The sequence below is a fragment of the Miniopterus natalensis genome, chromosome 4, assembly GCF_054644295.1.
Source record: "Miniopterus natalensis isolate mMinNat1 chromosome 4, mMinNat1.hap1, whole genome shotgun sequence".
NCBI lineage: Eukaryota > Metazoa > Chordata > Mammalia > Chiroptera > Miniopteridae > Miniopterus > Miniopterus natalensis.
The window spans coordinates 80734167-80758829 of NC_142084.1; the positions used below are offsets into that span (position 1 = coordinate 80734167).

Here is a 24663-nt window from a genome sequence, read left to right on the forward strand (position 1 = left end):
AGGGTAACTTGCTGATGGAAAACCAATTTTCACACATGTGGTTAAAGGATAATTATCTTCTTTTTTCCACTTTCAGAATGTCCAAGAAAGAAAAGCCCTTAACAATTATAGTCCAATCCCCAACTTCACAGATGGGAAAACTAAGACAGAGAGAGGGAGGAATTTGCCCAAGATCCCATAGGAATAAGCGGCAGAGCCAATGGTCAGATAAAATTACTGCTAAGTTCTATTTTGTTCTGTCTGTGGCTCTTCTACTTAGAAGAACATCTAACTAGAAAACTCTCTTCCCCAACATATACTTTTCTAAAGCTGATGCTTTGAGGGCAGCTACTGCCCATAGAGAAGACAATTGCTTTTGCATTTACAAATAATGTGTTGTCTCTGTTTCCAGGGATATCACAGGCAAATGGCATCCCTTTTCCCATTAAATGAAGCTGATAATATGAATGGCTGAATGTGGTTTTGGTTAGGAGGTACAAAAGACCTCCAAAAATATCCAAAGCCAAAAAAAAAAACCAAAAACCACACCCTGAGAGGTCTCAGTACTGACTTGCATCATCTACATTTCTCTTGGAAAGATAAAGAGGCCACCAATAAATAGAGAGATGTTGGGGTTTGATGAACATATATAATATCCAGAGTGGAAGCCAAGCTGGGGGTGGGAGGAGGGAGAGCTATTAGAATAAAAATAAATAATGATGTGAGTGGACATCTGTGGAGTTGGTTATGGGATAGTTGACGGGTTGGGTCAACTCGTAGAGGGCTTGGTATGTTCCAAATACACACCCCAAAAGGCCCACGATGCTGATCAGGATGTCCTTTGCGATGGTGGCGCAGCTCGTGTCCTCCGGGTAGAAGGTGATGAGCTCCAGCAGGGGCGGGATGATCAGGGCCAGGGCGCTGCTGCTCACCGAGCTCGCCAGGGAGATGAACAGCTCCAGGCGGGGGATGATGATGGCCGAGACGCCTGCAGGGGACCAGGAATTTAGTCACCGAGGTTCCAAAGGGCGAGAAGGGAGCTCAGAAACAAACCACTTCTTTGGCGCCTTCTAATTCCACAGATGCCTGATAGGCCACCTGGAGAGGTGGGGAAGGAGCCCACTGTGGACCTGAGCAGGAGCTCAGGCGCTGCGGCTCCGGACTTCCACCTCTGTTTCTACCAATATAGATGCTCTCCTTTTATGTTTGAACTTACTGGGTTTTTCACATGTAATATTTATTGGAAGGGCCCCTCTACCACCTACCTCATTGTAGGGATGGGGAAATCTAGAGCTCTAGAGGGAAGTGAACGTGCCTGAGGTCACACAGCTTGATGAGAACCTATTAAAATGCCCAATCGAAGAGAGTGGATGGGAGCCATCCCATCAGAGGGAGGATGGATTTTCAACCACGAGAGTCTACCAGTCTCTCTCATTCTCTGATCGGATGTGTTGGAGCATTTTCATAAAGAGGTGATATTTTCTTCAAGATCTAGGGTGCTTTCCAGAACAGGTATCCACTCTCCTGTGCTGCCTCCCATTTATAAGAAAGAACTTGGTACACCTTAGGTACTCAACAAATGCTTGGCTCTTACCTGGGCACTGAATCTATGGTGAATAGGTACTAATCTACATAATATAACCACTGTCTAGAAGCAAGGATATAAAAAATGAGAGCTAGCTCGCTGCTGTCAGAATCTCAACCACTTGTTTTCTTACTCTTAAAAGGATCTGGAGCCCGGCCGGGCGTGGTTCAGCGGTTGAGCATTGACCTAGGATCCAGGTGATCAGGGTTCGATTCCTGGCCAGGGCACATGCCCGGGTTGGGGGGTAGGCAGCCGATCAATGACTCTCTCATCATTGATGTTTCTCTCTCTCTCCCCCTCCTTTCCTCTCTCTGAAATCAATAAAGATATGTTTAAAAATAAAATTAAAATAAAATAAAATAAAATAAAATAAAATAAAATAAAATAAAATAAAATAAAATAAAAAAGGATCTGGATAATGAAAGAAGACATAAAACATGAAGACAGCATTAGGTTGCTCACTCCCCATCTCCTCTTCTATAAATACTCAAATCTCCATCTTTCATGCATGTGAACAAATTAAGGAAAACCTGTTCTGGAAAGCACCCTTACTAGTTTGCTGGTAAACCAGCTAATGTATACCTTCTCTGGGTAGGCAGTAGAGATTACTGTGATATTTTAATGTGGTAGTCCTGTTAAGCCCATTTTTCAGGTGGAAAGTTGAGGTCCGGGGAGGTAAAAGTGTGTTGCACAAGCTCACGAAGGAGGAAAGTGGCAGAGCCAATAATAGCGGGGTAGGTGCCAACGTGACTCCCAGTCACCACTTTGGGCAATGAGTGCCCTTTTGCCCTACTCACAGGTCACACAGACCATGGCTGTGCGGACAGACAGGTCTGCACACAGTGTCCAGCTCTCTGACACCTGGGAGGTGACGAAGGGGATGATGATCTCGGCTGGGACGTGGAACTGGAGGGCGTAGGTGAAGAAGATGCCAATGGAGTACATCAGCTTGACCGACTGGTACAGCCTGCGGAGGGACGGATAGGATGTGAAATGGGACATGGCTCCTGGGCAGGGCCATGCAGGACTCACTCACTGCTCAGAAGCTGGTCGTTGTCACTGAGTTACAGAACTGCCTAACTCCCAACGACTCAGGCTGGATCCACCATCAGAGCCACCTGCGAAGCTTATTAAAAGCCCAGCTAGGCGCGGCTCAGCAGCTGAGTGTCGACCTAGGATCCAGGAGATCGCGGTTCGATTCCCGGTCAGGGCACATGCAAGGTTGTGGGCTCGATCCCCAGTCGGGGGCATGCAGGAGGCAGCAGGTCAATGACAACTCTCTCATCATTGATGTTTCGGTCTCTCTCCCTCTCCCTTCCTCTCTCTGAAATCAATGAAGATATATATATTTTTTAAAAGTGCACATCCCTGGAGATTCTTTTTGAGCAGGTCTGTGGCTCGAAATCTATGGGTTTTTTTCTTTTCATTTTTAAAAAGGTCTATCTGCATAGAGTAAAATTCATAGCACTAAAGTCATACAGTGAAAAACCCCCTTCCCGCCTTGATTCGCAGTTTCCGGTTTCTCTTTCCATAGGCAATCCAATCCCTCTAACAGTTTTCTTGTGGCCCTTCCAGAAATCAGTGGATCTATAAGCTTATATAGAATGTCGGTACACACACACACACACACACACACACACATGCAGCAGCATCCTCTGCACACCACTGAGCTCCGTTTTCATTCATTAAATATTCCTTGGAGGTTGCTCCCTATGATTACACACAGATCTGGCTCTTCTGTGTAACAGCTGCTTGGTATCCCAATTGCATGGAGATACTGTAGTTCTTTAACCAGTCTCCAATGAGTGGATATTTAGATTCTTCCTGGTTTTGTGCCAATAAACAGTGCTGCCAAGACTTCCTTGTACATATATCTCTGTGCGTATGGAGTACAAGCCGGGAGTAACAATGATGGGCACAAGTATATGTGATTTCCTATTGTGATAGCTGTTGACATAGTGGCCACGTGTGGTCCTAGTCTCTGGAGGGCTGGTTTCCACAACCTTGCAAAATTGTGTGTGAACACACGCTGGGCTTTGCCATTGGGTTTTTAAAAAATTGGCATTTCTGTTATGAGGGAGACATAGCATTTTTAATAAATATATAAAATGCCATTTGGGGGCATTTGTCTGTGAACTGTGTCATCGTGGCCATTTTTTCTTAGGTTGTTGGTCTCTTTCTTATTAGGAAGGGGTACTTATTGATCCCTCTTGAAGGCTGCTCTGGAGAATCTCATGACCAGCCAGGTTTAGAGCAGGTGTGAAGGCCTCATGGCACCTGATGTCCATGAATGAATGCATAAATGAATGAATGACTGAATGTAAGAACTCCAGACCGAATTCCACGGGGGCACAGCCATGGCAGCCTCGGCCAATTTCTGGAATTGGGGGCCTGAGAAGCTGTCCTGCAGAACCCTGAATGATTACTCTGGAGTTATACGTTTTATCATTGCTGTTTCTGTTTTCCTAACACTCCCGATCTTTCCTGTTTTTAGGGCCTTTGAACCATAGAGTCAGGCAGATTTAGTTTCAAGTAACTGGGAGAGTTACTTACCTCTCCAAATATCAACTTCTCCCCTATTAAATGGAATTGATCATAAGAATGCTAACTCATAGTGCCGTCGTGAGAATCAAAGGAGATAACACACAGTGCCTGGATTATCAAATTTGCCTGTTGTTATAAGGCAAATGCTAGCAGTTAATATTTGTTGCTAATAATAACCCAAGGAAATGCCACATTCTGTTGCTAAGACTCAGAGCCCATGACCCTCTCCTCCCCACCCTGGGTGGCAGGGACGTACCAGCAGTTGGGCAAGTTGAGGGTGATGCTGGCCTGGGTGTTCGACCCGAACTTCATGTAGCCGAATGACCCCAGGCAGATGAAGAGGAGGATGACAAGGGACATCCCCACATACAGAACAAAAGAAAACCACTGCGGATGCTTCATCTGGTTTTGGAGAGGCAGGACCTGGCGCCAAAGGAGGTTGTAAAAGGAAAGATAAGAAGAGGTGTGACACCTTGCGACAAAGCAGGTTCCCCACAAAGCACAGACATCCTTTTGCTGGTGGCCCAGGTAGGGAAGGGCCCTCTGCACATGGCCATGCCCCCTTCCCTTTTCCTGCATGCTCTCTATGGCCCGCAGTGCCCTCTCGCTCCCTCCGGGCTGATGCGTGAGTTCTCGCTCAATCTTCAAAGCTTAGTGCGGTGCGTGGGGCAGCTGGTGTCCTGAGATTGGGTCCTGACATTCCCTTCCACCAACAGAAAATCCTATTCTGCACTTTTCATAAGTACTATTATTTGCTCATCTGGGACAATGACTGGCTCCCCTCGAGAGCACTAGGGACCCTTCACTCAAACCCCACATCAATCTTACCATGCCGACGCCTTCAAATGTGAAGACAGCTGTACCGAAGAACAGCAGGAAGTTCTCCCAGCTTGCCATCAGGGGTAGGTTGCTGGGATCTGGGATCTCCTGAAAGGAAGGAGAAGAAAGGCATTGGCTTTGCCATGGCACAGAAAATCGTGGCCGGACAGAAAGCTGGGCCACACCTGACATCCACGGAGACAGTATTAGGCGCACCCACGAGATATCTAGAATTGGTCAGCCCTCTCATCTTCTAAAAAGTTATTTATGTCCGCGTGGTGTGGCTCAGGGGTTGAACGTTGACCCCTGAACCAGGAGATCACAGTTTGGTTCCTGGTCAGGGCACATGCCCAGGCTGCGGGCTCATTCCTGGTGGGGGGTGGTGCAGGAGGCAGCCGATCAATGACTCTCATCGTCAATGTTTCTCTCTCCCTCTCCCTTCCTTTCTCTGAAATCAATAAAAATATATATTTTTTAAAAAGTTATTTATTTTTGTTGTGGTAAAATACACATAGCATAAACTTTACAGTTTTAACCATTTCTATGTGTACAGCTCAGTGGCATTAAGTACATTCGCATTGTTGTGCACCCAACACCACCATCCATCTCTAAAACTTTTTCACCTTCCCAAACTGAAACTCTGTCCCCGTTAATAACTCCCCATTATCCAGCCCCCTGGCCACTCCTATTCTACTTTCTATCTATGAATTTGACTATTCTAGGTACCTCATGTAAGTGAAACCATATCAAATTTGTCTTTTTGTGATGGCTTATTTCATTTAGCATAATGTCTTTAAGGGTGATCCATGTTGTTCCATAGATCAGAATTTCGTTCCTTTTTAAGGCTGAATAACATTTCATTGTATTGTATGCATTTACCATATTTTTGATCCACTCATCATTGATGGGCATTTGGGTTGTTTCTACCTTTTGGCTATTGGGAACCCTCTCATCTTTAAATGTGGGACCCAGGGAGGAGAGGGGAATTGCCCGAAGCTAAGATAAGAATCCCAGCCTCCTGTTTCCCGGCTCTCTAATGCCTCTACCCCATCACTTCCCTCACAGCTGTGCAGTCTGCTGACTGGTACAGCAGCTATCACGGATCTAGAGGGAACAATGATTTTTAATGGACTCCTGGGGTGGGCAGAGTCCTGGCCCCCCCAAAGATGTCCATGTCCTAATCCCTGCAACCTGTGAATGTGTTAAGCTCCATGGTAAGGGAGAATTAAGTGTTCAGAGTGAATTAAGGTTGCCGATCAGCTGACCTTAAAATAAGGTGATTATCTGGGATTATCTGGGTGGGCCCAGTGTCATCACAGGGTCTTTAAAAGTGGAAGAGGGAATGAGTCGGGAGAACCAGAGAGAGATGGTTGCATGAGAAAGCCTCGGCCTGACATCATTGTTGGCTTTGAAGATGAGCCAAAGGCATGTGGGCAGGGAAGCCTCTAGAAGCCCAAAAAGATAAGACAAATTTTCCCCGTAAGTCTCCAGAAAGAAAGAACCCTGTTGACAACTTGATTTTAGCCCAGGGAGACCTCTAGGACTGTAAGATAAATTTGTGCTGTTGGAAGCCACTAAATGTGCGGTAATTTGTTACAGCAGCAATAGGAACCTAATACACCCACAAAGACTTTCAAAGAACCGAAGCCACAGTGGTGGGGTTTCAGGGCCTGTGATGACGGCACAGCACGGCCTGGAGAGGCAGACTGACTGGAATTAGCGGGAAAGCTACCTTCTGTTCCTCAGCTCCCTTGTCTGTAAATTGAGGATAAAAGTAGCACTTCCAAAAGAGTAACACTGTGAAGACATGAGTTAATATATGGAAAAAACTTGGCACAAAGTAAATCAAATTACTTTATTCTCCACGTATCCCTTGTCTACCGCTGTTACAGTTCTTGTCGATTATCTGATTGCAGTTTTTCTCCCAAGTACTTTAATGTGACTTCAGCGAGAGCAGACACCCTGTCAGTTTGATCACTGAATCCCCAGCCCTTTGCACAAACCCTGGATCACAGACCGTATTCAGTAACTGTTTATCTAGTGTGACGATGGCGATGACGATGATGATGACAACTGCTTTTATAGCTTGTGGTACAAGTGTTCAGAGCTTAAAAACAACACAAAGCCCCGGCCAGTGTGGCACAGTTGGTTGGGCATCATGCTGGGCACTGAGGGGTTGCCAGTTCAATTCCCAGTCAGGGCACATGCCTGGGTTGTGGGCTCTGTCCCTGGTGGGGGGCGTGCAGGAGGCAGCTGATCAGTGTGTCACTCTTGCAGCAATGTTTCTCTCTCTCTCTCTTCCTCTCTCTAATAAATAAATAAATAAACAAACAAACAAATAAATAAAAAAATAAATCCTTAAAGGAAAAAATTCAATAAAAAATCTTTTTAAAAAAAGTGTTCACAGCCTGGCCGGTGTGGCTCAGCAGATGAGCATCGACCTAGGATCCAGGAGGTCGCAGTTCGATTCCCGGTCAGGGCACATGCCCAGGTTGTGGGCTCGATCCCCAGTTGGGGGCGTGCAGGGGGCAGCCGATCAATGACTCTCTCATCATTGATGTTTCTATCTCTCTCTCTCCCTTTCCCTTCCTCTCTCTGAAATCAATAAAGATATATTAAAAAAAAAAAAAAAGTGTTCACAGCTATCACCATAGCATGGGCTGCTCAGAGCAGGTGGTCGCCTTCCTTACCTGCACCTGCTCATAAAGATAATAACCCTCCCCAGGTGTCTCAGAAACCCCAGACCCGCTTCTGGTTTCAGGCGCAGACCTGCATGATATACTCAAAGATCAGAATCATGCTCCCCAGGGTGGTGATGTTGGCCAGAGTTGAGAAGACGGACAGCACGTTGAGGTTCTGGATTAACACCAACAGGACCAGGAAGGGCAGGATGGTCAGCATGTAGAAGCGAATGTCCAGGATGGGGGTCAGCACCAGCCTCTCCCTGGGTTGGCAGATGTTGGAGGTCACATGGGCTTCTTCTACTATCTGACAGAGCAGAAAGAAGGGAGTGCAGTTAGGGTTAAAGATTAAACACAGGACACCCACTTAATTAACAGGTAACTTTTTAGTACAGCTTGTCCCAAATATTACAAAGGACATAATCATAGTAAAAAAAAATTATTTGCTGCTTATATGAAATTCCAGTTTAACTGAGTGTCATATTTTTTTATTTGCCAGTTACTCTAACTGTAGTGCCCATGACTGTGACAACCAGAAACTCTTAGAATCAGAAAATCTCAAGGTCAAAGAGGTTGTCATCTAGTCCAACCTCTTTGTCCCTACCAAACGGTTTTCTTTCATACATCCAGACAACGGGAGTTGATTACACAAAAATATTTTCTTCTACTTTAGACAGCCCTTTAAAGTAGAAAGCTCTGAATACTGGGCAACATCTGTCTACCTGAATATTCCATCTGCATCTCCCGTCACGGTCCTGGGTGTTTGAGGGCACAAACACAAATATGCTCCCTTTACTCCGTGCAGGGCAGAGAGAAGGCTACGACTGATTTTTAACGCGTTAGGAATGTAATGAGGGCAAGGCTGTTGCTTACTTGCCTTCTATTTAATTAGTCATCTCTACATGACAACCCTGAGATACCTAAAGTGTATCTTACCAACACTTTTCAGGCTCAAAAGTCTCAATTATTTCTGATCGGACCTGATTGCGAGCCTCTGTCTCCATCCTGGTTACGCTCCTCAGGTGTTGCTTTGGTTTCTCTATGAGCCTTTAAAAGGCTGATTCCCAGGACTGAGAGAACTCCCAAGAGCAGCCTGATAGGGGGTTAGAAATGAAGCTGTCTCCTCCTGTTCAAGATCTGAACACTGTGCTTTTGCTAATGCAGCCCTCGCAGTAGGATGTCTACTTTTCTCCCACTCTGCCTAGAAGAGGCCTCTTTACCTGTCGTAAATTGTCTGCCATAAACATAAAATAAACACTGCAGAAGCCCAGTTGGGTGACGATTAATAAGAAGCTGACAGTGTACCTGGGAAGGAAAAGAAGAGGCAGACAGAGGGAGAAAGATTATTTTTTTAAAATGCATTCATTTTTATTTTTGAAAGAATTATTTCTGTTATTTTTCATATTTCCCCACTCTCGTATATTGAAAATTTTCGAGTGCACAGAAAAAGTTCAAAGAATAGTATAATTAGCATCCATATGTCCTTTAACTAGACATATCAATTATTAACTTTTGGCCCTAATGGCATCATGTATGTATTACACACACACACACATACAATTTTTCAGAACCATTTGAAAGTCAATTGTAGATAGAACACTTCAACTCTAAATACCTTAGTATACCACTCTTAAGACTATGATGTCCAGAAAATCAACTTCAGTATATACTCAAACATATAGTCCATAATTTAAAAATAACCCAATTCTCTCCAAAATATCTTTTGTACCTGTTTTTATTTTTTTATTCAGGATCTAATCAAGGTTTGTATATTGCATTAAGGCTGTGTCTTTTTAGTCTTTTTTCATGTAGAGCAGCCCCTAATTCATCTTTTTTTGTTTTCCATGACATCGTTTTTCTGGGAAGAGTCCAGGCCAACTGTCACGCAGACTGTCCACGACGGTGGACTTGTACAGTTGTTTCCTCATGAAGAGATCCAGATAAGCACTTCAGCAGGCAAACCACATACGTGATATTTTGTACATTTTCCCCCATACTATCAGGAGGCTCATGATGTCCTGTGGTTACCTGGTGGTGACTGCCAGGCTTTTCCACTGCAAATGCACATTTCCTTCTTTGTAACCTGGGGTAAGACTCTGAGATGGCGTGAATACCCTAACTCCCCTCAAACCAAGGGGTTTAACATTCATTAATGCCCCTTGTCTGAATCAATTATTTCATCAGTGGTTGCAGGCTGGTGGTTTTCTAATTCTATCTGTAATTTCTTCTAAATTTATTAGCTGACATTTAAGAAAGGTATAGTCTCTCCTCCACTTTTTTTTTTTTTTTTTTTTTTTAATCACAATAGACTCACATAAAAATTTTTTAAAAATTTGAGACAAACTGATGACATTGCCAGGAAGCAAGATCTCAAATACTCCTTCACATCCATTATTTTAAAATTTAATACATTGTACTCCATCATTATTATTATTCTTTTGGATTTTTAAATTGTCTCCAATTTGGGGATGCATTTATTTTTTAAGGGAACAAAAATATGCTCCTCTACTTAGATTCTAATGTTTAGATTGGCGTTTTTCAAAATTGGATTGTAGTTCCAATTGCATCAGAATCATCTGAGGTTTATGAAAAAAACAACAACACAGGTTCCCGGCTCTCCGATCAGCCTATTGAGTCAGAAGCTGGGTGGTGTCATTGTGAGACTTCAAAATGGAGATATTTTTCTCTTTATTAGGTGGATTTTGAATGATTTTGAATTCAGTGACTTCTCGTGTGCCCATGCCAGCTTCCACAATGATTGTTTCCAATCCTCTACCATCTATCCCCTCACCCCTACACTACACACATGCTTATTTTGTTGGAGTATTTGTAGCAAACTAAAGACCTCGTGGCACTCACCTGTAAATAACTCAGTATGCAGCCCTAACGGACAAGGGCTTAAAAAAAATATAACCATCATGCCATTATCAGCCCTTACAAAATTAACAATAATTCCTTTATATTATTTTATATTCAGTCCATATTCATATTTCTCCAAATGTCTATTTTACAGTTGGTTTCTAACAAGTCTATACATTGCATTTTGTTATTAAGTCTCTTAAGTTTTTTAAACTGCTAAATTCCCCTTGCCCTGTTTTATTTTTTCCTTTGCAACTTTTAATTTTTTGGGTTAGTATTGAAGGTACCAGAGAATATGTCCTGTAGTATGGCCCACTTTCCAGAGTTTAGTTGACGACTTCATAATGCCAGTTCTCTTATGTCTCTGTCCCGTGTTTACTGTAAACTGATGTTAGATCTCGCAGCCTGCTTAGACGGAGGTCCATCATTTACCTTCCTGGAGAGGATATTCCCGAGGTAAGCTCTGTACTCCCTACTGTACCCCGTTACAAGGTACCTCATGTCTGGCTGACCAGTGTAAACATGAGATGCTAAGATTAGTATCTGGGGCCAGGTGGTGTCCGTGTATTTATTCTTCCTTCATGGAGTTTCCCAACGGCCTTTCACCTAATGGCTTGTGCATCCACTGATCATTGCTGCCTCCACGAAATGGGCAGTTTTTTGTTGTTTTGTTTTTTTAAAAAATATTTTTAATTTATTTTTAATTTTTATGTATTTATTTTTTTAAAAAAATATCTTTATTGATTTCAGAGAGGAAGGGAGACGGAGAGAGAGAAACATTGATGTAGGAGTGAAACATCGATCTGCTGACTCACTCACACCCCCACTGGGGATTGAACCCACAACCCAGGCACCCACCCAGAAGGGAATCAAACCCTCAACCTTTGGCTGCACAAAACAAAGCTAACCCAGGTGAGCCGCACTGGCCAGGGCTGGGCAATTTTAATCAAGCCCCCCAGGTATCCCTTAGCACACTAAAAATTACAAATGTTTGGTTTAAATATTTTCCCAGCTCTTTCTCAGTTACTGGATCTCCAGAGAAATGGAGTGGTGGGAGCTAGATGTTCTGGATTCCAGTCCTTGCTCTGCCACTAAATTCCTGCGTAAACTTGGGCAGCTTTATTGCCCTATCTGGGCTTCATTCCCCCCCCCCCCATTTGAATACACATGGATATGGTGATCTCTAGGGACCTTTTCCACCCAAAAGTTTTACTCATGGTGTCATCAGAAACTGATAAACCGTGGTGAGAAAGGATGGGCTGAGAAAGGATGGGCAATCACGAGTCACCCATTATTACAGCCCACGATCTCACCTGTCTGATAATCAGAGTACCTCCTAATCAGGAGATCAATGACCTACTGAGAGTCCCAAGTGAGGAGCTGCCACAGGGATCTTGGGAGCCACAGTGCTGACTCAGTACCTCCTGAAGGGCTCTGCTGGGAAAGCTGAAATGTCAGGAGATTTCTGCGTCTCAATGTGGAAAGGAATTCAAAACATACTGTTAGATAAAAGAGCAGATTTCACAAAAATATTCTAATTAATGTACAAGAAAATACAAAACAAAGTGTACATTTCCAGCCCTGGCCAGTGTGGTTCAGTTGGTTGAGCATTTTCCCATGCACCGAAAGGTTGCGGGTTCGATTTCAGGTCAGGGCACATGCCTGGGTAGGAGGCTGGATCCCCAGTAGGGGGCGTGCAGGAGGCGGCTGATCCATGTCTCATTCTCACATTGATGTTTCTCTGTCCCTCTCCCTCTCCCTTTCCCTCTCTCTAAAAATCAATTTAAAAAATATTTTTGAAAATGTCTATTTCCATTACCACACAGATACCCACATACATGCAGAGAAACAAAAGTCTAGGGGAACACTGACGAACTAGAGAGCAGTGATTACATCTTGAATAAAGAGTCGGATGGGGGATGGAGCTATTGGAGGAGATTCTCTATATTTTTTGACAGTTTGCAATAAGAAGATATTCATTTGAAACCTGTGCAACTGGAAATAAAGGAAGAACAGGTGAGGATTATTATTGCCGTTGTTGTTGTTATTATTACTGCTATAATATCAGTAACTACTACCTTCCCCACACCGAGTGGGTCCTCAGCCAGGAGTTTGGGCAGGTTTCGAGGCTGTACATCATGGCCTCTCCGTAGTTCACAAAAGGCTTTTGCAGTCTAGAGAAAGGACAAGAAACGCGTAACTTAGAACATTTTTGTGAAAACTACAATTTACTCCCACAGTGAGTAATTATTATATATTTGTGTGTTAACACAGAGCATTCTAGCTGTTTTCTAGCAACAATATTACTGAAATATTTTATAACAGTATACTTTAAAAACTTTTGGAGTCCGCCTTTTCTCTTTTTTTATAGTAGTTGTTTTAAGCACTAACGTTTAAGTGGGTTTTTAAAAAGTAAACAGTAGCCGTGAATTGATGAGGTCTGCACACCAGGAAAGGGGGGATGTGAGAGGAGGTGAGCTGTGCAGGCCTGGTGGGGGCAGGAGGAAGTAGGCAGAGAGGGGTCTGGGTTTCCGGGCTTACATTCCCTCCTTCCCACGGCCGAGGGTGTTGGGACATTTGAGAGGCCTATCCCGGACCAGATCACACGCAAAGGTGATACTCGGGCTCCTGCCCAGCAGCCCTGTAGGATGTGACGCCCACATTCCAGCCTCTCTTGTCCCTCTTCCCTAGGTGGCCCTTCCTCAGGGTGGGGAAGGCCCTGCTGAGGAGCTTTCTGTGAGTAAGTGGGAGCAGCAGCAGTTTGCTGAGGGCCCTGATCCCTGGTGCTAATTGCACGTCTGAGGGGAGTAGCTGGGAGAGGAAAAGGTCCCCAGACTTGTCAGGAAGCCAGGGTTTAGATCCCAGCACGCCCTCTCAGCTAGCTGAGAGACCTCAAGCCTCTTTAGATTTCTGAGCCTCAGTTTTTGCCCCAGACTCAAGGAGACAGTGAGGGATGGATAGAGATGTGTTGGTAAGGCAGCATGATCCTTCTATTTTGATTATTATTCACTGTGCTTGGCATTTCAAATATAAAGGAGGTCACATTGCATAGGACTGGCAAATATATTAGTCTGATGATCACAAATTCAAAAGCTGTGGGGACCAGACCAGTATTAGTAATGTGGTGAGAGGGTGTGAGACAACGGGGAGTAGTGGGGACAGTGGCAAACCCTCTGGTGCACTTCCTGTCCTAAAAGGGGTTGACTAGAACTTGGCTGCCGCCGAATGATAAAGGAATGAAGCCCCAGAGGTGTCAGATTGTCTCACTGGCAAGAAGAAGATGAAGATCTTTTTTTAAATGTGAAGTCTCCACATTTTTAGACATAGGCTAAAACAAAACAAAGTAAAAACTGTGGAATTTCCCCAAAACGTAACCGAAGGCCATAGTCAGCTCTTAGGCCATCAGTCTGTAACCTCTGTGTTAGAAAGAACAATGAAAAACGAGTCATCGAAAAGAAGTCAGGAGAAGGCTATCGTGAATGGCACAGGTATTAGAAGCCTACTTGGTGATCTAATGGGCCCAGCAGGCTTGAGGGAAGAAAAGGTTTGCAAAATAGTTAGAGCGGAGTCAGGAAGACCTTGGAATACAGGCGCCGCCACTGGCTGGCTGTGTGCTCCTCAGCAAGGCGCTTAACTCCGATCTAAGTCTCAGTTTGCTCGTCTGTAAAATGGGAGTAATTATAGTGCTATACAAGTTTACTGTAAGGAGTAAATAAAAGGCGGCTTGCAAAGCTCTCGCCGTGTTCCTGGTACAGTGTAATTGTGCAATAAATTGAATTGCAGAATGTGTAAGCGCTCTTACCAGTGTTTTATGAGCTGGAAAGTGCTCCACACGTTAGGCGTGACTGATATATTCTCCAGATACACCTATTTGGGTTTGGTAAGTTGACATGAGGAGTTTCATTTACTATCTCTTGTGCCTGATGACCCGTTTACATGCCTCAGGAACAGGTCAGAGCTGTGGACAGAGAGCCACCAGGTGGTGGGCTGTAAGGAATTACCAACCACGCACGAACTGATAGTTTACACATATGAAGCTCTTAGCATTGTTTGTTTTCACTGCATTTGTCTTTTCTTTGCATTGAAGTTTCAAAAATATAAACACTGAATATCTGATGTGTGCTTTATTAATGACTAAAGTCATTGTGAACTAGTCATTTCATTGCTAACTAAATCGTCCCCCAAAAGGTTTACCTGGAACAAATTACCCTTACGAGGTATGTGTATTGGAGGTGGGGGAGGTTGGGGGGGGATTAGAGGAAGAAAGACATCTCTAAGTATCTCGCATACAGATGCGGTTCATAGAGCACGTTTGCACCTTGGATCAGTTTGACCTTTCCAGGTTCATGGGGTGCAGGACCTTGACAGTACCACCCAGCTAGTCGGCAGCAGAACTGGGCCTGAAACTGGGAGCTTCCAGTTGAGGTTTATCACCGCCTCTGTAGAATCTAGAACAGCAGGGGTGGTGGCTTGAAGCAATGGCCAGATAATTGGGTCAATGTCAAGGGAAACTCAACACACCCTCAGATAGGGCCTGGAGCGGGGTGGGAGAGAAGCAGGACTCTCACCTCTGACTGAGGTGATTCGCGCAGTTCACCAGGATGAGCATGCAGTGCACAGTGAGGACCCCGATGACCAGCAGGCTGACGGGACCAACCTGGAGGGCAGAGGAGAGGCGGGCGGTCAGCCACACGCTGGTCCCTCCCACCCCCGGCCCTCTCCCAGCCTCTCATAACAAAGCTGCCTCTGGGGTGAGCGCCCCTGCCTGAACGTCCTTGGGCCTCCAGATGCTCTGGCTTAGATGCCCTTCTTAGCATCACTGCAAAGTGGCTGCCCAACCTCTGCTAGGACACTTGCAGTGACAGAGCACTCACTACCTCCCCAGATTTAGGATCTTTCCCTCTTGCACAGGGCTGTCAACATGGGCACTTAGTGACATTTTGGGCCAGATGGTTCTTTGTTGTGGGGGCTGTCCTGTGTGCTTTAGGATGTTTAGCAGCATTCCTTGGCCTCTACGCACCAGGTATCAGTGGCATGCTCCCTCCCCAAACAAGTTGTGACAACCAAGAATGTCTCTAGACATTGCCAATGTCTTTGGGGGTGTGTGTGAAAAACTGTCCTCAGTTGAGAATCACTGCTCTAAAATGTCTAATTTGTCAATATCTCTTCTCTTTTTTAAATAAAAATTGTATATATTGAAGGTGTACAACATGATGATTTGATATACACATAGTGAAATGATTACTGTAATCAAGCTAATGAACAATATCTTCTCACAGTTTCCATTTTTTTGTATGTGGGAAGAAATTAAAAAGCAAGGCTCATTATTAATCATAATCTCCCAAATATGATCAGATGGGCATAGAGTAAAGAGGAACTGTCTCACCTCCTTTGTTCTGGACACTCATGCCTTGAGAGATATGACCTGAGGTAACATTATTTATAATAAAGAAGCAAATGAGAGATGGAGAGTACCACTAGATTCTACTAGAATGTAGCCTCCCTACAACAGAGACTCTGTCTTATTTAATTCTATATTCCCAGGGCCTAAGAATGCACATAATGGGTGCTCAATATATATTTCTCAAGTGAATTATGGTCAAAGGTTCTGGTGGGGGATTAGAAAGCAAAATCAAAGGACAAAAGAGCTATCTTAAACAGCAAATACCACGCTGGCAAAGACAGTTTGGCTGAAGGCCATGTGGTAATAATACTCTTCAGAAATTCTAGAACCCTGAGAATTCCAAAGGGGAGAGTCCCATCTCCGGGTTAGAACTGCCACAGACTGGAAGTTATAACAGAAGCCACGGTCTCAATATGCCTTCTTTAGACATGGGGCCACTTCCCAGGCCTGGAGAGAAGCAGAAATTCACCTCAGTTAAATGGAAATCATCTATTTGGCATCAATTCAACTCAGCAGACATGAATTGGAACTCCCTGAGTGTCAGTCTCTACAGTAGGTACTGTGGGGAGGGGTAAAGATAAATCAGAGTTCCTGCCCTCAAAGCGTTTCGCAATATCTGTATGCCAAGTCTTAGGTGGTACACTTTTCAGGTAAGTGAGGAAGATAGAACTATTAAAAAATAAGTATGTCTCATCTTTGTAAGTGCTGTAAAAATTGCAGGTGAGGTAGACAGAAGTTCTAGAAAAACAGGTGACGGTGGCATTAATGTTAAGAGGAAGGGGTTGTTTTACAGAGGAGGGAGAAGGGAACAGCATAAGAGGAGAGGGTGGGTGGCGGGGAGTGCGGGGACTGGGGAAGATGTCATCTTCACCTTCCACCCGCTTCCTCAGGATCAATCCAATGGGCTGAAACAGGCCACGCACTCAAACAACCGCGGCGACCGGGCTGCTAGTGTGAACCAGGGAAATGGGCTGGACTAACCCTGGGGAGCAGCCGGTGAGGACGGTGGGTGCTGAAGGAGAGGGCGGGGTGGTGGGGGAGTGAATGCAGGTGGCCCAAAGGTACAGGCTTGCGGCCATGAGATAAACGGGGCCTGCGGGGGATGTGCAGCATGAGCACTGTGGTTAACGCGGCTCTGGGGCATGTTTGAAAGTTGCAAAGAGAGTAGATCCTAAAAGTTCTCGTCTCAAGGGAAAAAATTTTTTTTGTAACAATACGAAGATGGATGTTAGCTAAACTTACTGTGGTAATCATTTCACAATATCTGTATGCCAAGTCTTAGGTGGTGCACTTTAAAATTATATCTCGATAAAGCTAGGAAAAGAATAATGCCCTATCCCCTCCAGGCTCCAGGCTCCAGGCTCCAGGCTCCAGGCCCCAGGCCTGCTCCTGTGGATTGATGTCGGCAGATACATTTGCTCTCACAGACGGTATGGAATTGTCCATTGATAAGCAGCTCAAAGGCCTCAGGGACCCACCGTCCCCCTCCCCCAGATGGGTAAACCTAGTTGTCATCACCAGATCCCCCTTACCAATATGCCAGCATTTTTCATGGCCAGGGGAAGCCCCAGGAGCCCTGTGCCAATGTTGCATTTCAATAAATGGACCAAGGTTTGCATCATCCTGTGTGGGGAGAGCAGGGAGACAAGAGGGCATGTTAGTGGAAGGGAAGGGTGGGCCGAATCTCAGCCTCCTTCCCGCATCTCCAGCACCCTCTGTTCGCAAGAGGGACAAAACCCGATGAAGCGGACTCTGGTTTAGGTCCCAGGACCTTCCTGGAGCAGGTGATCCAGGGCTGGTGCTAGTTCAGATAGCTCAACAAATATTTAACGTGCACTAAGCGTTAAAGAAAAAGTCGCTAACAGTTGCTACCATCTGCATAGCACCCTAGTACAGTTTGTTCATTAACTCATCCGTGGTTTCTTTCATGATTTATTCACTCAAATAATATGTATTAAGACTTACCAGATGTGGAATTTAGATAGGCAATGAAAAAAAGAATTTTTTCAATTTATGGAGTAATTATTGGTGCCTGGTCATTGATTAATTCACTCCCTAGAAAAAATATAATCTCCCATCACATATGGAGTTATTTACTGGTTCTAGGTCACTCTTTTATCCATTTACCCAACCAGTATTCATTTTGAACTTACTCCATGCTATGTGTTGGATAAAATTTAATAGCATCGCTACTGTGCATGTAGAATGCTCAGTATGTGCCCGGCAGGGTGCTAGTGCCAGGGTTCTAGATGTTCTCACCTGACTGGCAGCTCCAAACCACCGGGGAGAGGGAAGGTGGGAACAGGATCATAAGGAGAGAATCAAAAAGGAACTGAAACGAAAAGCCGAGTGCAGGAGCCCTGAACCCAGAGGTAAGAAGCACTGGATTCTGAGTTCTAACTTTGCCTTTAACGTACTGTGTTTGGTCACTACTTGGGGAAGGCCCTTAGCTGCTGACACCTTCCTTCTTCACCTGGGTGGGGGGGGGGGGAGAGAGAGAGAGATGCTTGCCCTGCCTACCTCCCAGGGACGTGGTAAGGATCAGAAGAGGTAATGAAATGATGAGTCTTGGAACGGTGAAGTGCTTCACGGATGTGAGGCACCGTCACCATCATGACCGTCATCGTGACCATCATCACCATTACCAGCACCAGCACCAGTTCCATCACATCATCGTAACTACCACCTTTGGTTTGGCCTTCTGGTGCTCACCTGTCTAGAAAGAGCGTCTTTGAAGAGAAAGCACAACTTGGCAGGCAAGGACTGGTTTAAGCAGGTAGAGGTGCCCCCTCCTCAAGGAACCAAAGGGCACCTCTTTGTGCAGTCTCTGAACTGTCTGGAGGCAGCTGGGAGGGTGGAAATAACCTGACCAAGGCCACACAGCAAGTCCTGCAGAGACAGTCTCTGTCCCATCGGTAAGGGAGTCAGGGCTGTGTCACGCTTTTACATTTTAACACCGACCTGGGAGGCGGTTGGTTGGGTCCCAGAGCACAGGGTGGGCCCTTGGGTCCTCTGGGACTTCCCACATCTGTTAGTTCAGTGAATATACCTAAGGATGGGGGCACCCATTGTCCCTTCACTTCTAAGAGGTAATGTTTCTTTCTTGACAACTGGAATTATTGGAAAATGCTTTGAAGCAAAAATATTTAAAAAAAAATAGTCTGTCAATTTTTTGACAATTTTTCCAAAAGATGCGCTTTTTCTCCCCACTTCCTGCCCTCCTGCTCTCACTTCTTTCCTACAGCAGTGTCCTGGCCCCTTTGGATCAGATCTCCTGGGAAGGTGAGATAGGTTTTGCATCACAGATCAGGGCCTTGGAGAGTAAGACACATGTGAGGAACTCCTGGGGAATTTAAAATGCTTTATATTTATATTTTTTCCTTGAAAAACATTACACTGCTATTATTAAAGGAAATACCAAAATTTCACCAAATGGGAATAATCACCTTTAATATTTTGACTAACATCCTTCTGGTTATCCTTATTTGTTTTTAAATGCACATGATTTTACACAAGGAGAACCATTACAACACTGTGTCCTAAACTAATATTCGTTATGAGTGGTATGTCCTCTACATTTTTCCACAACCACAGATGCCCTTCATCACTTGTAACAGCTGTATTATATTCTACTGTATCATACTTTAATTAAACAATTTTATTGTTTGTGAATTGTCAATATTATAATCAGTGCTTCAATAAAATCATCATGAATACCTATGTTATCTCATTAGGAAAAATTCCAAGAAGTGGTATTATTGATCAAAAGACATATTTATATTTAATAATACTTAAAAAAACCTAAGTAACACAGTATGAAATTCAAAGTTAGACAAAAATAAGAACCCAAAACCCTTATATAGTGAATATAAACCCATCTCTGCCTTCTCTGTCTCCCAGTTCTTTTCCCAGGCAGTCACTACTGCCAGGTGTGTATGTGTGTGTGTATTTTCAAAGAAAGCATATGCCAAAAAGTATTTGTATGTTTATATAAATGTACTTTAGGATTTGCAATACATTACAACATTGCCATCTACAAAGGTGCCAATTCAATTTTCCCCCAAAGGACACGAGAGAGGGCATTTCTTGACACCTTTATCAACACTGGGTATTGTCATTTACAATCTCTTTACCCCCATGGCTATTATCTGATCTGATTATTAGGTAATAGTCTGATTGATAATAAAGTCCTAAGAAAAATTTCCACGTGTCCAAGTCTACAGCAGTAAAAGTAGGGACATGGGGCTAGGACGTAGCCTTTTGTTACCTGGATGGGTTTGTTGTTGGGAGGGAGGGAGGCAGGGAGAGAGAGAGGAAGAGACAGAGAGAAAATGAAGAATAGCAGATGTAGGAGAGGAGAGCAGCCAGCCTAAGACACAAAATTGTTCCCAGGATAAAGAAGCTCATGCTGGGGATGGCTACCCTAGCTGGGGTTTTCGCAAAAACTGGGCAACAGGTGTAATGCCCAGAGCCACACAGATCAACCTTCTCAGGCTCTGAAGGTTCTGTCTTTCATCCACACGTGTCCTGCTCAATGGGGTAAGTGTGTAAAGAAGAAAGGAGTAGGAAGACGTGGCCCGGAGCTGTACAGGCCTCTGCGCTTGACCGCGGATCTCGAAGGGCAGCGCAGCCACTTACGACAGTCTGTTGGTTTCCTCAGCAGGATGGACACTCTCTGAACTGGTGCTGCTGCTACTCTCGGAGGCTGACTTAGATCCCTCATCCAGGGAGCTGGACTCACTGTCGACGCTTCTGCCAAGCAATGACGTCGTGGACATGGCGGGTGTGTGGCGGTGGCTCAGGGTTAATCCTGGAACAGCCTCAAACCAGCCTTCCATGGGGTTTTCTCCAGAGGAACCAGGGCTGCAGGCCTGTGGTGCTAGGTCCTAATTCTTGAGGGTGCCTGGCCCTGGTTGGAGCCCGAGCTTTGAATCAGTGAAGCGCTGGTGGCAGGGGAAGCTGATGTTGATGATGCCTCACCTGGCTTTTGGGGGACTTATGAGAGTCTCATCTCAGGATGACCCTCAGTGTCCCTTGTGTTTGATTGGTCACATGCCAGGGGTCGCCTGGATTTTCAGCCCGTCCCAGTTTAGCCCTAAAGTGAACAGTGTGACTGGGAGGAAGAAGGCACCATGGGACAGGAGGTCCTGGGGCCTGGGCGTGGGGCCAGGCTCAGTGCTCTGCTATCCCTGGCAATGGGGAAACCAGAACTACCTCACAATGGAGGCTGCCCGGCTAATAAGGTGCTGCAGAATCCCAGGATGCAGGTGTGGCCCAACAGAGGGTAATCCAGCTGCCACCTGCCCTGGGTGGGGGTGAGGCGTGGCTTTTAAGGCCCAGTTCAAATGCCACCTGCTCAGAATTTCTGTACAGGAGGAGCGTATGGACTGCCACCTATTTGAAAGGGAGTGTAAGTAAACTTAAAAAGAATTATTTATTACAAAAATATTGATTGAGCATTTAATATAGAAGTGGGCAAAAGTAGGTTTACAATTGTATGTGAAACACAGCTTATTCTTGTATTATTTATTAATTAATAATTGTATTATTTATTATTATTTACCTATTTTTGCCCATCCCTGTATACTAGGCACTGTTCTCTAAACTGGGAAAATATTATGGTAGAAAATCTACTATAATCTCTGCCCTCCTGGAACTTATGAGCTAGTAAGGAGACTGATAATAAACAAAAAAATGGCAAATATGTGTTAAGTACTGGAAAGAAAAATAAAGCGGGAAAGGGGAATGGGAAGTGCCGTCTGGGGGGAAGGTTGCAGTTTTGGGCTGTGTGGTCAGAGCGGCTCTCTGAGGAAGTGACATTTGGGTAAAAGGCTAAATGGGTGAGGGGGCATGTCCTGTGTGTGTTTTGGGTAAGAAACTTAAAGCAGAGGGAGGGGTAAGAGCAAAGGTCCTGAGGCAGGAGAGTGCCCGGGGTAGTTCAGGAATGATAAGGCCACGTAGCTGGGTCAGTGTGCACAAAGGACGGGGTGGGGGATGAGTGGAGGGGGCCTGGGTCTGGTTTTCCCAGGGCTGTGCTGGTCTGTGCTTGTGGCCCTGGCACAATGAATATTAACATTGCCTCTTTTCACTATCAAAAGTATCCTGGCTTGAATGATAAATTACAGGATCACACCAGGGATGCAGTTAATGTAAGTGGAAGTAACAAACAAAAAAATGGAGTGGGGTGGGCAGGAACTTGTAGGCCACTGGAATGCCTTTGGTTTTTACTGAGGGTTTTGAGCAGAGAAGTGACATGACTTGGATTTTAGTGGGATCTCTCTGGCCATTTTGTTGGCAGCAGATTGAATGGGGGCGAAAGCAAAAGCAGGGACATAATTAGGAGGTTCCTGCAATGACCCAGGTCAACAGTGGTTTAGTCCAGCGTGGTAGCTAAAGAGATGGTGAGAAGTGACTGAAGTCTGGCTATCTTTAAAGCTAACGCCAAGAGGATGTGCTGATGGACGCGACGTGGGGTATAAAGGAAAGAGAGGTTAAAAGACGACTCCACTGTTTCTGACGTTAAGAGGAAGGACGGGGTTGGCACGAACAAAGAGCCTAGTCTTGAAAATGCCTTTGCAGAGCAAACCCAGGCACACTGTACTGTGTATGTTTGTTTGGGATGGTTTGGACAGGTTACTTATGGAGATTATGGGGGGCCGAAGTGCTCCCCATGTCAACCCTTAGTAATGCTCCGAAACCAACCGTATGAGCCTCTTCCTTCCTCTGAATATCAAATGAGATCCCTCCTCTGATTCCCTAAAACCGTTTTCTTGAGTTGAAAATAGTTTCTCTTCCCCAATGCACTGACTCATTGCTTTAATGCTTACTAGGGAATGCCTGCTCTGTGAAGGCAGGTGCTGTTTAGCAATGTGGTAAGTAAAACTGACTCATTGTTGCTTTAATTTCTACTTCTTTAGTTACTATCCAGGGTGAATCTAGTCGGGCATTTTATTGTGATAAAGTTAAAATGATAGATTGAATTGGATAAAATGACCATATTTACAACATTAGTTTTCTCATCTAAAGTAAACATTATAACTGTTTATGCAAGTCTGACTTATGCCTCTCAGAAGACTTTGATTTTCTTCGGATATAGCACATTTTAAAATTTTGTTCCTAGGTGCTTTTGTTTATTGCTGTGTATAAACAGGATCTCTACCTCCCTCCCCAATTTTATTTTCTAATAATTAGTGTGTAGAAAAGACAATGATTTTGCAAATGTTATTGTTACTGCCCACTTCACCGATTCCTTTTGTGTCTAACAGCACGCAGTTATTCTCCTGAACTTTCTAGATAATCATACTGCAAATATTTCTTCTTTCTTTCCAAAATTTATACCTTTTTTTGTGTGTGTGTTGAGGAAAGAGTAAAGAAATAAAATGGGAGTCATTATAGTCAAGTTGTTAAATTACTAAAATCAAGTAGGACGAGACATGAGGAAACAATTCTATTCTTGCTTTAATGAGCCTGGCAACTTAAATTTTTGATCTTTTCAACCCTGCATCAATGCCTGGGTACACGTCAAACCTCCAGATAACCTTCTGATTATCTCCTGAAGGACTCACTATCCAGATCACCTGACATCCATTATCCAAATCACAGGTCCTGACCAGACTTCCTGGAGCCCATCTTCCAGACCCTCTGGCACCCATAATCCAGACGGCCTGGTATCTGACTGATAACCGTCCTGGACCATCCTAGGGCTAGGAATGCAGAACCGATTATTATCAACTCTTGTCTTTCATTTTTAGAACACTGCTGGGGTTTTGCCTAGTTGTGTGTCTGTTTGCAAACCCTAGGACCCTTGAATAAATCTTTATCATTTATTTCTAGCAAAGCCTCCAGACTTTTTTTGAGGTTTTTTTTTTTTTTTTTGGCAGTGTTAATAACAGTGACATCAAACATCCGTTTCTAATTTCATACTTTGCTGAAAGGTCTTTTATTGTTTTCTGTTAACTATGATGCTACGTCTGAGATCACCTTCCTCCTGCTCCTCAGATCATTTCAGTTTCTTGTATTTTTAGAACACTAAGAGCTTTCTCTTAAAGTTAGGGCTGGATCATGAAATTAATGATATTTTTTCCCCAGAACCTATCAATGACCACTTTTTTCTTCCCTGATGTCAAATGTTCTCTATGGTAATGGATTTTTTAATGTCGAATCATTTTTGCATTCAGAGGGAAAGCTCCATGGTGTTTTTTGTTTTGGAATATAGAATTTGATTTTTTTTAAAGAAGAAAATACAATCCTCATTAACAACCCCTCTCCGTTATTGTGCTTTGCTTTATTGCGCTTCACAGGTGTTTCATTTTTGTTACAAACTGAAGGCAAGACCTTCCCCTTCAAACAGATTACAACCTGCTTTACTGCAATACTTGCTTTATTACCCTGGTCTGGGACCAAACCGTAGTACGTCTGAGATATGCCTGCAGTCCCCGGACTTGGAAATCTACCATCGGTAAGAGCATAAATTCCCTCCTAGCTCGCTGGGAACAGGCCCCGAAGCGGAGACTAGGTGAAACCCGGGGAGGCCCGCTGCGAAAAATCAGGAGCAGCTCTCTTCCAACGCCCCCCAATCCCGAGGCGCTTTAAGGAACTCTACCCCTCACTCCCCACACCTCCGTGCGCCCCTCCCGTTACCTTCTCCCGCAGCCTCGGAGCGCAGGACCCCGAGGAAGGGGGGAGTCCACGGGAAAGCGCCCGCGCTCCCGCGCCGGCCCCGCCCCGGAGAGGAGCGCTCCGCCCTCCGCGCGGCCTCCCGGCCGCTTTGCTTTCCCACCAGCGAGCCCCGC

General features: G+C 44.7%; 1 protein-coding gene across 1 annotated transcript; it reads right to left on the bottom strand.

Moving 5' to 3' along the window:
- Positions 1–259: 259 nt before the first annotated feature.
- On the bottom strand, positions 260–20649 carry SLC36A3 (solute carrier family 36 member 3). The gene is made up of 10 exons (XM_016214089.2): positions 20510–20649; positions 17404–17494; positions 15036–15124; positions 12546–12641; positions 8829–8913; positions 7697–7915; positions 4937–5035; positions 4365–4531; positions 2362–2531; positions 260–967 (listed from the first exon to the last, which is right to left on the bottom strand). The coding sequence occupies exons 1-10, from the start codon at positions 20647–20649 to the stop codon at positions 678–680; spliced, it is 1446 nt and encodes a 481-aa protein (XP_016069575.1). The 3' UTR covers positions 260–677.
- Positions 20650–24663: the final 4014 nt, after the last annotated feature.

Coding starts and splice junctions, on each gene's coding strand:
- SLC36A3 (XM_016214089.2), bottom strand. CDS start 20,649: ATGTCCACGACGTCATTGCTTGGCAGAAGCGTCGACAGTGAGTCCAGC. Junction 12,642..15,035: donor GCGAATCACCTCAGTCAGAG/GTGAGAGTCCTG, acceptor TCCTTTCTCTAG/ACTGCAAAAGCCTTTTGTGA. Junction 5,036..7,696: donor TCTTTGAGTATATCATGCAG/GTCTGCGCCTGA, acceptor CCTTCCTTTCAG/GAGATCCCAGATCCCAGCAA.